We start from the raw sequence: 14989 nt of genomic DNA on the forward strand, positions 1-14989 counted from the left end.
GACTAAGGCCGGGAATCCCGCCAGGAAAAAAACGTTGGTTTTCCTGACGGGATTCCTGGCAAGCTTTTCTTGCAAAACCGTGCATACAGACGGCCATTTAAAAGAACCGCCATTCTTTTGAATGGCAAGAATGTGGTGATGTCTTTGACTAAGATGAGCCGGCGCTCGTCACATTCAATGTCGTCGCCGCTATATTGCTACACCCCACACTAACCTTGTATGCTACCGTGCATGCGTCAATGTCTTATCGAGCATGCACAGTTTTGTTACAAGGCAGGTAAGCATACAGATGACCGGTTTTCTCGGCAGGAAACACTCTGCCGGGAATCCCGACGAGAAAATAGAGAGTATATTCTCCTGTCTGGATTCATGGCTGTTTTCCTGACGGGAAAACTGCTAGGGAGCATACACACGGCCGGGATTCCCAGCCAAATGCTCTCCTGGCAGTTTTGGTCGTGTGTACGAGGCTTTAGTACTTAGTACTACAAGGGTAGAAAAACCCTTGTTGGAAATCACAGAGGTCAGACGTTTCTTGTAGTTGGCCACCAGGTTTGCACACATCTCAGGAGGGATTTTGTCCCACTCCTCTTTACAGATCCTCTCCAAGTCATTAGGTTTCGAGACTGACATTGGTAACTTGAACCTTCAGCTCCCTCAACATATTTTGTATGGAATTAAGGTCTGGAGACTGGCTAGGACACTCCAGGACCTTTTGCTTTTTCATGAGCCACTCCTTTGCCTTGGCTGTGTGTTTTGGGTTATTGTAATGCTGGAATACCCACCCATTTTCAATGCCCTGACTGAAGGAAGGGGGTTCTCACCCAAGATTTGATGGTACATAGCCCCATCCATCGTCCCTTTGATGCAGTGAAGTTGTCCTGTCCTCTTAGCAGAAAAACATACCCAAAGCATAAGGTTTCCACCTCCATGTTTGACAGTGGGGATGGTGTTTTTCGGGCTCATAAGCAGCATTCCTCCTCCTCCAAACATGGCGAGTTGAGTGGATGCCAAAGAGCTTGATTTTGGTCTCATCTGACCACAACACTTTCACCCAGTTCTCCTCTAAATCATTCAGATGTTCATTAGCTTGTGTTTACAACCGCTTTTTGTTCTATTTTAAGTGTCTTGTTGCAATAAATGCAACATGCATTACAGAATGCATTAATCAGCATTCATTTAAAGCTGCTCCTTCATTATGAGTGGGTTGCCAACATACCACAATAGAAAACAAAAAATGTACACAACCTTTTTTGGCAACGCAATGCAAAGTATGTGTTTTGTGGTGTTCTTCAGTGCGTTGCTGTACAATATGTTGGGGTTACCACAACTATAAATACCCTACATAAAGCAGGTGCATTGTCCCAACTGTAAATGGGCCCTTTATTTCCCATCCCTCCACTTACTATAGCTAAGCTAAAGCTACTAGTAAAAGCCAGTCGTGTTCACACTCTTGCCAGGTAATTTAGGATTAATTTTATTCTTTTACAATGATTTTTATTGAAATTTTCTAGACAGTTGGAAGGTTAGAAAATATATAATTATCATGACAGACAGCTGTAACACAATACAAGACTTTCCGGGAAGAATATTAACATTGTTTGACCTGGATTCATTTTATTCATCCAGATAATGATATCAAGTAAATGATGTCATGGACTGAGCCCTTTTTTAAAATAGTCAAATATAATTCAGGTAAGTATACCCAGGGCTCAAGTCCTGCGGGAACGCGTGGGAATGGAGTTCCTGCACTTTTTTCACAGCAGGAACTCAGTTCCCTTTGCAGGACTAGAGCAGCCGAGCCTGCCCGAGCCAATCCTTCACTAAGCGGCGATGCCCAGCTCGAGTCACTGTCAGGGGCAGGCGAACCTTAGTAATCCTTTATGTTACTGGCCGCTTCCTGTATATGGATTCATCGGGTAGTGTGCGGATATTCTGCCACTTCCTCGATGCCGCAATGTCTCCTGGGAGCTTTTGTCATTGTTCCCAGGACACATTGCGGAGGTCTGCCGCAAGTTATTGCGGGATTTAGAAAAAACTTGCTTCTTTCTAAATCCCGCGATAACTCCCAGCAGACCATCGCAATGTCTCCTGGGAACAATGACAAAAGCTCCCAGGAGAGATTGCGGCATCGAGGAAGTGACAGAATACCCGCACACTACCTGATGAATCCATATACAGGAAGCGGCCAGTAACATAAAAGATTACTAAGGTACAGTGGATCGGAAAAAAAAAAACATGGGGTTTAGTAATTATGCATATGAGCGTATCATTTTTTATTTTTTGGGTGGGAGTTCCCACTTTTTTCCCCAGGACTTGACCCCTGAGTATACCTAAAACTAAACATACTTTTTGTTTGATTCAGACAGAGTACTTAAAGCCTCTATCAGTATGTCTTGGCTCTCGTTGTCCTATTGGAAACATTTCACAAACATTGTGAAGTGAGGGGAAATCCCTTCTAAAACGGATATCAGGAACAAGTGTCCCCATTGAATGCTTGTCTCTGAATTTATGTTCTGGTGACAGCTGTAAAATATTGCATGATTGCTGTCTGTTTTCCCTTGCACATTAAACACATTTGACATAAGTGGTGTGTGAAACCTATTGATACTTTAAATTACTTTATATCATTTTTTAAACTTAAAATGATTCTGCTGTGAAAGAAATATAGGGGCTACCATTGATGAACACATACTGAAAATGCTAAAACCTATGCATTTTTCCTTTGAAATCAATGGAAATACATCAAAACGATGTCAACACACGTCAATGTCTTAACGCATGCAATAACAATGGGTTTTGATGTGTTTCCATTCATTTTAATGGAAAAAGCATCAAGCTAAAATTCAAAAGTGTGAATTCAGCCTTTGTCAACTGCTTGAGCACTCCGGGAGCCTATAAACCCAGGGAGGTCTATTATGCAAATATTGACGTTAGCACTGAAAATAAGACAGGCTGATTTACTAAAGGATATATTTTTATGGCAGTACATTGCTTGTGCGGGGGAGAACCAATTTGTATCCTCAAGGTATTTACTATGCATTTGTGAAGTGCATGGCCTTGCACAGACAAGCTATAGGGTACAAACCCTAACTTTACTAGCAAATGCGGTTTGCAAAATGTATGCAACACTGTCCAAACATAAGTCAGCTAAACCGTGACCTGCCAAAATAATTTATTCGATTTTCTCAATTGTTTTTGGGTCTATCATTTTTCTCCCTCCTATCACTATACTCATACAGCGAATCCAGCAGTGTCCAGAGGCACCACCAACTTGGTCCTCTTCAGTTGACTGCCTCTTCCGGATGTAGGCTGCCATCTACTATTGACATGCTTTCTGTGTGCCCGATCCTGCACCCTCGTGGGAGATACAGTATGATGAAAGTAATTCCAGGAGGGTGCAGGATCAGAGACACATCATTCTGACCTAGGCCAGAATGGCACCAGGGGGAACGGGGCAGGAACAGTTAACAATAAATAATTAAATAGAAAACATATTTATATATATAAAAAAAAACATTTTTTTAACCAGAACAAACTTTTTTTTTGGGTTAGGTTCCACTTCAAGTGTGCACTGCTGTTGTTAAAGGAAATAGTGAACCCTATATGGAGGGGTGTTGTAGTGTGCATTCACCTCTTTGTCACATGTTCAAAAGTCCATACATCATCCTGTACGAGATTCTATATGCTGGTGCTTGGAATCATTCCAATGAAAAATATCAGTATATAAACTGACGTTTTTTTTCAATGGCAACACGAAGCACGGTTTTATAGGCCTGCTGTTATGCTTGGTGTGTGCATTTTATTCCTTCAAAAGCCAGTTATAGATTTTTTTTCACTTTAGGGTAAAATGTTGACACATGCATGTCTTATTGCTCAGCAAAGCACGATTGCACCACATTACAAATGTTTGAGAAGCCTATATGTGTGATATTAACCTTGTTAAGCTAAAGAAGGCTTACTGGTAGCATGTTGCTGTTTTATTTTATAGAACTTCTTGATTGGACGTTAGCTGTGTATCAAAATAACCACCAACACACTCTAGTGATTTAATTCCAAAGATTTTAAATTCAGATAAGCTTCTGTAAAGAGCAAAGAATAGCTGCTACTCCCGACCAGTCCATGTAAACAAACGATAAGGAGCAGCCTCAGCCTACATGTTGAACTCTATGTCGATTGGAAATTCTGACAAGAAAACCGTGGATTTTTTTCCGATGGAATTTTGGCTCAAACTGTCACACGAAATTCCGACCGTCAAGATTGCAGTGGCTTACAATACTACGACGAGCCAAAAAAAAAAGTACGTTCAATGATTTTGAGCATGTGTCGACTTGATTCCGACCATGCATGCTTTTTTGTGCGTCGGAATTGCATACAGACGATCGGAATTTCCGACAAGAACTTTTCCTGTCGGAAAATTTGAGAACCAGCTCTCAAATTTTTTTTGTCGGAAATTCAGACAGAAAAAGTCAGATGGAGCCTACACAATTTCCGACCAGAATCTCACATCGAACTTTTTTTGTCGGAAATTCCGACAGGGTATGTGGTGTGGTGGAGACATGCAGGCTGAGGTCGCTCCTTATCGTTTGTTTACTTTGGCTGGTCAGGAGTAGCAGCGATCGTTTCCTCTTTACATTTACTAGCCCTCTGGATTGGTATCACGATAAGCCTGCATCCCATGTTCTGGGATACAGGAATATACTTTCACCTCTACTTCAAGCGGCCCCAAAAGCAATATAACAGGTCAGATAAAACTGTTACAGGCATACCCCACTTTTAAGTACACAATGGGGTTTATTTACTAAAGTTGGAAAGCGCAAAATCAGGCTCACTTCTGCATGGGCCAGATTCACGTAGAATTTCCGGCGGCGTAACGTATCCCATTTACGTTACACCGCCGCAAGTTTTCAGCGCAAGTGCTTGATTCACAAAGCACTTGCCTGTAAACTTGCAGCGGCGTAACGTAAATCCGTCCGGCGCAAGCCCGCCTAATTCAAATGGGGCGTGTATCATTTAAATTAGGCGCGTTCCCGCGCCGAACGTACTGCGCATGCTCCGTTTTGTAATTTCCCGCCGTGCTTTGCGCGAAATGACGTTGCACCGATGTAATTTTTTGAACGGTGATGTGCGTTACGTCATTTCCTATTCCCGTACGACTTACGGAAAAAAAAATTCAAAATTCGACGCGGAACGACGGCCATACTTTAACATGGCTAGTATAAATATAAGCCATTGAAATAGAATGCGTAACTTTACGACGGGAAAAGCCGACGTAAGAGAATGCGACGAGCGCGCGTAGCTTCGTGGATCGCCGTAAACAGCTAATTAGCATACCCGACGCGGAAAAAGACGCAAACTCCACCCAGCGGGCGCCGAAGTATTGCATCCTAGGATCCGAAGCCGTACGCCTGTCGGATCTTAGCCAAATGCCGTTGTATCTTTGTTTGAGAATTCAAAATAAAGATACGACGCAGCAAATTTGAAAGTACGCCGGCGTATCAGTAGATACTCCAGCGTACTCTCACTGTGAATCTGGCCCAATGAGCTTCCAGGTTTTATTACCAAAGCTTAATTGAACAAGCTGGGGTTAGAAGCTCATTGGTTTCTATGCAGAAGTGAGCCTGATTTTGCGCTTTCCAGCTTTAGTAAATAAACCCCATTGTGTACTTAAAAATGGGGTATGCCCGTACTTTTTTTTGTACATCCTTAAAAGTTATTAAAGCTTGTTGCCCTCTATCTCTGATGCTGGTTGGGAATGACATAACTATTGGTGTAAAAGTCTAACATATACAAAATTGGTAGAATAAGAGATTCCTAATCTCAGGGTCGAAGGTTAGAACTGTACATTGGGAACCAAAATTATACATAGCAGTTCTCCCTTAAGGCTGGTTGGGAATGACACCAAACGTGGAACTCATCGGAAACCCCCCCCCCCCCCTCCGGTGTCACATTTGGCACCTTTCAGGGGGGAGGGGGTGCAGATACCTGTCTAAGACTGTGCACATTGCAAAGTGCAACTGCTCCAGAGCTTAGTAAATGAGGTAAAGATTGACTTTGCAAATAATACCCAATCACATGCATGGAAAATAAAAAATAAATGAGTTTTTGCTTGCAAATGATTGGATGATAAAAGTAAGCAGAGCTTCTGCTCATTTATCAAGCTCTGGAGTAACTGTACTTTGCAAAGTGCAGTCTGATTGCCTTTAGTAAATCAACCCTATTATTTTATTTGTAAATAACTTTGCAATGCTTTGCACCAGAATCATAATTTTAGTGTTATTTTAAACAAGGCACATTACACAATACAATGTATCTCTGATACGCTGCGCCCATCTAATTATCTGTGGATCTGGCCCACTTTTTTTTTTTTATGAGCAGTGTTAGTTTAAAAATAAATATTACTCCAGATAAAATGCACACATTGGGGTTGATTTACAAGGCAAATAGACTGCATTTTGCAAAGTGCAATTGCGCTCTGAAAGTGCAGTTGCTCCAGAGCTTAGTAAATGAGGGGGAGCCCTGCTGACTTCCATCATCCAATCATGTGCAATCAAAAGTGCATTTATTCGTTTTTTTCCTTGAACGTGATTGGGTATTATTTTGCAAACTGAACCTATCATCATTTACCAAGCTCTGGAGCAACTAACTGCACTTGCAGGGTGCAACTGCACAGTCTATTTGCCTTTGATAAATCAACCCCAATGTGTGCATTTTATCTGGAGTAATAATATTTATTTTTAAACTAACACTGCTCATAAAAAAAAAAAGTGGGCCAGATCCACAGATTAGATGGGCGCAGCGTATAAGAGATACGCTATGCCGCTGTACCTTACCTGGCGGATCTTCGAATCCTCAAAGAATTTGCACCTTAAGTTACGGCGGCGTAGTGTATTTCTGGCGGCGGAATTCAAATCGGCGGGTAGGGGGCGTGATTCATTTAAATGAAGCGCGACCCTGCGCCGAATGAACTGCACATGCGTTGCTCCAAAATTTCCCGCCGTGCATTGCGCTAAATGACGTCGCTAGGACGTAATTTTTTTAACTTTGACGTGAGTTACGTCCATCCCTATTCACGGACGACTTACGCAAAAAAAAAAAATTCAAATTTTGACGCGGGAACGACGGCCATACTTAACATGGCAAGTCTATCTATACGCCGCAAAATACCAGCTTTAACTATACACCGGAAAAAGCCGACTAGAGACAACGTTAGAAAATGCGACGGCCGCGCGTACGTTCGTGGATCGTCGTAAATCGCTAATTTGCATATCCGACGCGGAAAACAACGGGAACTCTACCCAGCGGGCGCCAAAGTATTGCACCTACGATCCGAAGGCATACGAAGCCGTACGCCTGTCGGATCGAACCCAGAAGCCGTCGTATCTTGGTTTGAGGATTCAAACTAAAGACACGATGCGGGAAATTTGAAAGTACGCCGGCGTATCAGTAGATACGCCGGCGTACTTGCTCTGTGGATCTGCCCCAGTGTGTTTTGTTTAGTTTTGTTGTGTTTTATTTTCTAAGGATTGCAGTCATGCATTACTGCACACAAATTAAATTGATATCATTTTTTTTCACAGAAATACAACTTTCTTTTGGTGGTATTTGATCACCACTGGGTTATTTTTTATTTTATATAAACGAAAAAATATTGAACGTTTTGAAAAAACAAAAATAATATTACGGAGCTTGGCTATCTTTTCTTGTGGCGGCGACTGGATTTGTTTACTCGCATCCTGACACAAGAGAATTATTTTGTTTCCACAAGCACTTTTGTGGAGTGTTTACCACTTTATTATTTTTAATATAAAAGGGACTTTTTTGGGGACTTTATTTCAAACATAAATTGAACGTGGTGTATTCTAGATTTAAAGGGATATTACCTTTGTTTGTGAACATGGAGGATAGTGCTTTACATGTATGGCTTTAGAATTTTCAGCTTTCAGCGCTGACGCATTTTGAATGACAATTGCGCGGTCATACAACACTGTACCCAAATTATATTTTTATCATTTTTTCCCCACAAATAGAGCTTTCTTTTGGAGGTATTTGATCACCTCTGCGGTTTTTATTTTTTGCGCTATAAACAAAAAAGATCGAAAATTTTGAAAAAAACACAATATTTTTTACTTTTTGTTATAATAATATCCCCATTTTTTTTAAAAAAACTTTTTTTTCCCTCAGTTTAGGCCGATATGTATCCTTCTACATATTTTTGGTAAAAAAAATAAAAAAAATTGCAATAAGCGTTTGATTGGTTTGCGCAAAAGTTATAGCGCCTACAAAATAGGGGATAGATTTTTGAATTTTTTACTAGTAATGGCTGCGATCTGCGATTTTTGTCAGGCCTGCGATATTGCGGCTGACACATCGGACACTATTTTGGAACCATTCACATTTACACAGCGAACAGTGCTATAGTATATATATATATATGCACTGATTACTGTATAAATGTAACTGGCAGGGAAGGGGTTAACACTAGGGGGCGAGGAAGGGGTTAAATGTATTCCCTGGGAGTGATTCTTACTGTGGGTTGAGGGGACTGACTGGGGGAGGTGACCGATCTGTGTCCCTACGTACAAGGGACACAGCATTGGTCTCCTCTCCCTGACAGGATGTGGAGCTCTGTGTTTACACACAGAGCTCCACGTCACTGCCGATCGCGGGTACCTGGCGGACATCGTGGCTGCCAGGCACGCGCATCGGCATCTCAGCGATGCGCCGGGCCCAGTTTAGCTAGCTAGCTGCTGCCATAACAGAGATATCCCTCTTCAAAGTGCTAACGTATATCGGCGTGGAATCTTTTTTTTTACTTTTTGTCTCCTGTGGTTTTTAACATTTTTTTTGTGAAATGGTAGGGGTACAATGTACCCCTTACCAATTCACATGGGGGGGCGGGATCTGGAGTTCCCCTTTGTTAAACTGCCAGCGGAAGTTAGGTATAGAGATTTCCGAGGGACAGATGCTCAATCCGGCAATCTCTATATGACTCTCAGAAGCCCAGGCACGACGTTGTGATGTCACGTCCGGGTCGGTGGAAGAAAAAAAAGCCGGGGACTCGGCAGGAAAGGCTGTGATAGTTCTTTTTTGTTTTGATCTTAAATGAACAGAACACTAAAGGCAGATTTTTATTTTAATAACAAACATGTTATACTTACCTCCACTGTGCAGCTCGTTTTGCACAGTGTTTCCGAATCCGGTCTTCTGGGGTCCCTCGGCGGCTGTCTCGGCTCCTCCTCGCAAAAGCTTTCCACCTTAATGCGAGCTCGCATGGTGGAAAGCTTTTGCGAGCGACTGTATCACTCGGGCCCACCACGTCATCCGATGTGATTGACAGCAGCGCCAGCCAATGGCTGTGCTGCTATCAATCCGTCCAGCCTAGCCCATCAACGGCCAGGCTGGGAACCGAAGCGGATCACGTGGACGCGCGCGGGACTTTCGAGGGGTCAGGTAAGCAAAACGGGGGTTCGGTACCGTCGGATGTTTTTTCACCTTAATGCATAGGATGCATTAAGGTGAAAAAACATTTACCTTTATAACCCCTTTAACCTTTACTACCTAGAGGACCTTTCGCGCACCATTCCTATTACAAGGGATGTAACATCCCTTGAAATAGGAACAAAAGTGATCAAAAAATATTTATCAAAAGGGAAAATGTAAAAAAATAAATGTTTTTATAAAATAAACAATACAAAAAAATGTAAGCACCCCTATCCCCACATCCTTGCACGCAGAAGCGAACGCATACATAGGTCACTCCCACAATGTAAACAACGTTCAAACCACACATGTAAGGTATCACCGCGGATGGTAGTGAGAGTGATAATTCTAGCACAAGACCTCCTCTGTAACTCTACACATGTAACCTGTAAAAAAAATGTAAAGCGTCGCCAATGGAGATTTTTAAGTACTGAAGTTTGGCGCCATACCACAAGTGTGCGCAATTTTAAAGCGTGTGAGGTATCTATGTACTCGGCGTATCATCACCTGTCACATTATACAAAAAAATTGGGCTAACTTTACTTTTTTTTCATGAGTGTCCCCCCCCCCCAACCCTCAATAAAATATATAATGTTTTGGGGGTTCTGAGTTATTTTTCGAGCAAAAATTATGATTTTTACATGTAGAAGAGAAGTGCTGAAATTTGCCTAGTGGGCAAGTGGTAAATGCATTAAGGTGAAAAACCATGAGACTTTACAATCACTTTAAAGCGGAGTGCCACCCAGAAATGGAACTCCGGCTGATCGGATTCCTCCCCCCCTCTGGTGTAACATTTGGCACCTTTCAGGGGGGGGAGCAGGTCCCCGTTAAATCCAGGTATTTTCTCCCACTTCCGGCAATTTTTTCTGCACATTGGGTGGCGAACTACACTACCACCAGCCTCTCTTCTAGCTATGAGTAAGCACTGATTGTAGTGCGAAACGTCAGCTGTATGCCCCTGTCTTTGCTGTGATGTGTGGTGTTTGAATACTTTTATCAATAAAAGGCAACCGAGAAGGTTTTTCCAGAGTGCGGCTGTCCAAACATTTCTTTCTACAATTGCCAGCCTTTCTACCCCGTCTTCTCGGAGACACACGGGTCCCAGAAGAGAGCAGGGACCATTCAGAACGCACAGCGCACCTATCTCATGCACAGTAGGGAATTAGGTGTGAAGTCACTAATCTGCACTTCCTGGTTCTCTTAGCAGGAATGGTGGCAGCGTTGATCCGAAGATTGGCTTTGGGTGAGGACATTGCGGTCTCCCTGGACAGGTAAGTGTCCATATATTAAAAGTCAGCAGCTGCTGTATTTGTAGCTGCTTTTTATTTTCCCCAAGCGGAACTCCACTTTAAGCTGCTGAAGAAACTGGTCTCGGGTGAGGACAGCCCTGGGTGGGCGGGTGAGTGTCTGTGCTTTAGAAAGCAGCAGCTACAGTTTGTGTAGCTGTAAACGTCTAACATGTGCAGTGGATACTCGGCCTTAAGGCTTCATTACTGGTTTCCCTTATTTGCAATGCCGGCCAATGCTGTATCCTGGCCTAGGCCAACAAGGCCCAGGCCTAGGGCAGCACGGACAGTGTCCCCGCCGGCTTGCGCTACACTGTTAGGCGAATTACTGTAGCGCCCCCATAAATCGTCCGCACTGCTTCCAGTAGGTGGGCGGTTGGCATTCTGCAACGGTGGGGGGGGGGGGGCGTCGCTTCTAATTTTTTACCATCCCTGTCCCTTTGCAGAGATTTCCCTTCACTTCATGTCCCATAGCCAAACAGGAAGTGAGAGGAAATCTATGCAAATTAAGGCAATCCATTGACCCCCAGGCCATCAAAACGTGTGTCCCCTCTTGAAAGTTTCAGGGTGGGTCTTAAACCGCAAGGGGTGTAGCCATAACAGGAAGGGGGTGGGTCATATTTAAATGAGGGGGTGCACGAGTTTAGTCAGGCCTAGGGCAGCACAAAACCTAAATACACCCCTGATGCCGGCGCCTGCACCCAAAGCGGATGGATGAATGGGCATGGGTTAGCGACACTGCGGGCTCCCGGGACAGGCAATTGTCCTTATATTAAAAGTCAGCTGCTGACTTTTAATCCACCCCTCCCCCAGACTGGAGCTCCTCTGTAATCTTCTGACTATTGTTCTGCCGAGTTCTTATCCATTTACAGAGAATGGGGGGTTCTCCCTCTATAGTCACTACATCTGATCCAGAAGCAATGACAAGCTGTGTGCTGCTAAACACAAAATGGCCCCTGCTCTGCCCTGGGGTCCTCTTCAGCCACGTGTCTCCATCATTGCACAGAGGGGGGTGAGGTAATAACCAGCTCGGGTGGAGTTGTCCTTTAATATCACACATTCAATACTTTATTCGGTTCACACAGGAAAATGAATCGTGTGTCCCTCTCACACAGAGCCGCGGCAGCCATTTTGTAGACAGGACCTACATCCAGCCTATCACTTCAACAGGAACGCGTGCTCTAAATCCCGCTGAAGCGGCTGGCTGAACGCTGCGGAACAAAATGGCTGCCGCCTCTTCTCCCTGTGAGCACACCCTAAGAGCACGTCTCCGTCAGTGAGCGGCACCGGGTCCGCCAGAGTGGGAGTACGCAGGGCCCGCAGCCTTTCCTCCGGTCGGCTCGCAGCGCGGTCCCGTTGCGCCTCTTCCTCCCGCTCATTGTCTGCGATAGTAAACACAGGGAGCGCGCACGTCACGCAAGCTTCACAGGAAGCCCGCGTAATAAGAAAGGAAAAAAAGTCCCAGAGGAAGACGGACGTGTGCCTTAGCCAATCAGATACATCCGACGACCAAGCCACCGCCAATTGCAGCACGGAACGGGGGCGGATCTTCCGTACGTGTTGACGCGTCACGTCCCCCGTACTGGCCGCAAGCCCCACCTTTTGTGTTTCCCCGCACCGTCAATCAAAATAGGAAAAAAAAAACGCGCCTGGTTCTCTCCGTCCGCAGCGCGCCTGTGATTATTATACTCTAATCATGTCACGCGTCTAATAAAGCCACCGCGGCCTGCGCAGCCCTGCCCGGGCCTGTTGGCTTTCCCCCTCTCTCTCCTTGGAGATTGTGTTCCTTTAATCCGGCCACAAACAATGACGGGTACGTAAAAGGCGCCCGCCCGCGAACCGGCGGCGGAAAACACAAGCGGTGCGACCGGAGTGTGTGTGTGAGAGGGATCGGGGAGGAGGAGGAGGGAGGCTGTGAGGAGGGAGGGGAGACCGAGTCCGGGCGGAGAGGAGGGGGAAGACCCAGCAATGGCGCTGACGGTGTCGTGTTTGTCTCTTTTGTCCCCTCAGCTCCTGAACAGCCCGTCAAGAGAGAGGAAATGGCCGCCATGGAGGTGGACGGGCAGAACGAGTATCTGCAGCACGGCAACAGCAGCGATGACAGCGAGCAAGGCGGTGGCCAGGTAAGTGCTAGGCCGCAGGCTCCGGGCCTAGGCCTCCTTCCTCCTCCGTCCTTCCGGGGCAGTGCGGAGTAGGCCGGAGCGGTGACAGGCGGGGGGTACGGGGGTCCCGGACACTAAAATATATAAAGGCCACATGAAGCGTCCTTCCTGTGTCAGCCCCGGACTAACGGCCACCCACTTCTCTCCATGTGAACCCGCCCATTGTGGGTAGGACGCTCCGCCGTCAGCGCTGGTTCCGATGGCAGCTGCGGCGGGGATCGGCGGAGGGTGGCGGCGGTGCCGATGGCGGAGCGGTAAGTGATGAGCCGGGGCTGGATCGTAGACAACCCCCCTAGGGGGAGGGAGGGCAGATGTCCTCCATAACCCCCCACCTCCTCCCCGGCTCACCCATCCCACCGCTCCTCCTCCCTGGTGGCCGGCTCTGGAGGGGGTCACACCGCCGCCCTGTGGGACTGCAAGGCCCAGCGTGCCCCTCGTTAGGTATGCGGCACAGGCCGGGGATTGCGGCTTCCTGGTAACTGCAGAGCCCCAGGATGTCTGCCTTCCGGGATGGAAGAACACCCGATCATCTCTACCACCCTCCTCATCCAGACACTGTGCCCATCTCTACCACCCTCCTCACCCAAACACTGCCCATCTCTACCACCTCCTCACCCAGACACTGTGCCCATCTTTACCACCCTCCTCATCCAGACACTGTGCCCATCTCTACCACCCACCTCACCCAAACACTGTGCCCATCTCTACCACCCTCCTCACCCAGACACTGTGCCCATCTCTACCACCCTCCTCACCCAGACACTGTGCCCATCTCTACCACCCTCCTCACCCAGACACTGTGCCCATCTTTACCACCCTCCTCACCCAGACACTGTGCCCATCTCTACCACCCTCCTCACCCAGACACTGTGCCCATCTCTACCACCCTCCTCACCCAGACACTGTGCCCATCTCTACCACCCTCCTCATCCAGACACTGTGCCCATCTCTACCACCCTCCTCATCCAGACACTGTGCCCATCTTTACCACCCTCCTCATCCAGACACTGTGCCCATCTCTACCACCCTCCTCACCCATCTCTACCACCCTCCTCACCCAGACACTGTGCCCATCTCTACCACCCTCCCCATCCAGACACTGTGCCCAGCTCTACCACCCTCCCCATCCAGACACTGTGCCCAGCTCTACCACCCTCCCCATCCAGACACTGTGCCCAGCTCTACCAACCTCACCAGACACTGTGCCCATCTCTACCACTGTGCCCATCTCTACCACTGTCCCCATCCAGACACTGTGCCCATCTCTACCACCCTCCCCATCCAGACACTGTGCCCAGCTCTACCACCCTCCCCATCCAGACACTGTGCCCAGCTCTACCAACCACACCCCCTCACGCAAACAATGGCCATCTCTGACCCCCCCCCCCATCTTTACCACCCTCCTCATCCAGACACTGTGCCCATCTCTACCACCCTCCTCACCCATCTCTACCACCCTCCTCACCCAGACACTGTGCCCAGCTCTACCACCCTCCCCATCCAGACACTGTGCCCAGCTCTACCACCCTCCCCATCCAGACACTGTGCCCAGCTCTACCACCCTCCCCATCCAGACACTGTGCCCAGCTCTACCAACCTCACCCAGACACTGTGCCCAGCTCTACCACTGTCCCCATCCAGACACTGTGCCCATCTCTACCAACCTCACCCAGACACTGTGCCCATCTCTACCACTGTCCCCATCCAGACACTGTGCCCATCTCTACCACTGTGCCCAGCTCTACCACCCTCCCCATCCAGACACTGTGCCCATCTCTACCAACCACACCCCCTCACGCAAACAATGGCCATCTCTGACCCCCCCCCCCCCCAGCTACTCTGCTTATCTCTGACACCACACACACCCCCATCCCCCAGCCACTGTGCCCATCTGACCCTCCAGCTGCTGTGCCCATATGACACCAACCCCCCGACACTGTACCCATCAGCTGTGTAGGCAGCTTGAGGGTGTCATGTTCCTGTGGCCATTGACTATAGTGGGTGCCTAGTGCTCAGTGTAGGCCCATATACCTGTGACTTCCAGGCTGAGGATTGCCATTG

The 14989-nt window shown here is 46.9% G+C and overlaps 1 protein-coding gene across 5 annotated transcripts in view; it reads left to right on the forward strand.

Annotated features, from left to right (window-relative positions):
• Positions 1-12362: 12362 nt before the first annotated feature.
• Positions 12363-14989, forward strand: part of SP3 (Sp3 transcription factor) — a 49211-nt gene continuing 46584 nt past the window's right edge. For 2 of the 5 annotated variants that reach the window (XM_040357727.1, XM_040357726.1), the window contains exons 1-2: positions 12364-12579; positions 12777-12889. In XM_040357727.1, coding sequence (XP_040213661.1) covers positions 12573-12579; positions 12777-12889 — 120 coding nt within the window. In that variant the 5' untranslated portion in view covers positions 12364-12572. Of the gene's footprint in view, positions 12580-12776; positions 12890-13064; positions 13183-13225; positions 13370-14989 lie in introns of those variants that run through there. The other 3 variants (XM_040357725.1, XM_040357729.1, XM_040357728.1) reach the window with 3 other exon arrangements.

The sequence above is a fragment of the Rana temporaria genome, chromosome 6 (genome assembly GCF_905171775.1).
Source record: "Rana temporaria chromosome 6, aRanTem1.1, whole genome shotgun sequence".
NCBI classification, from domain to species: domain Eukaryota; kingdom Metazoa; phylum Chordata; class Amphibia; order Anura; family Ranidae; genus Rana; species Rana temporaria.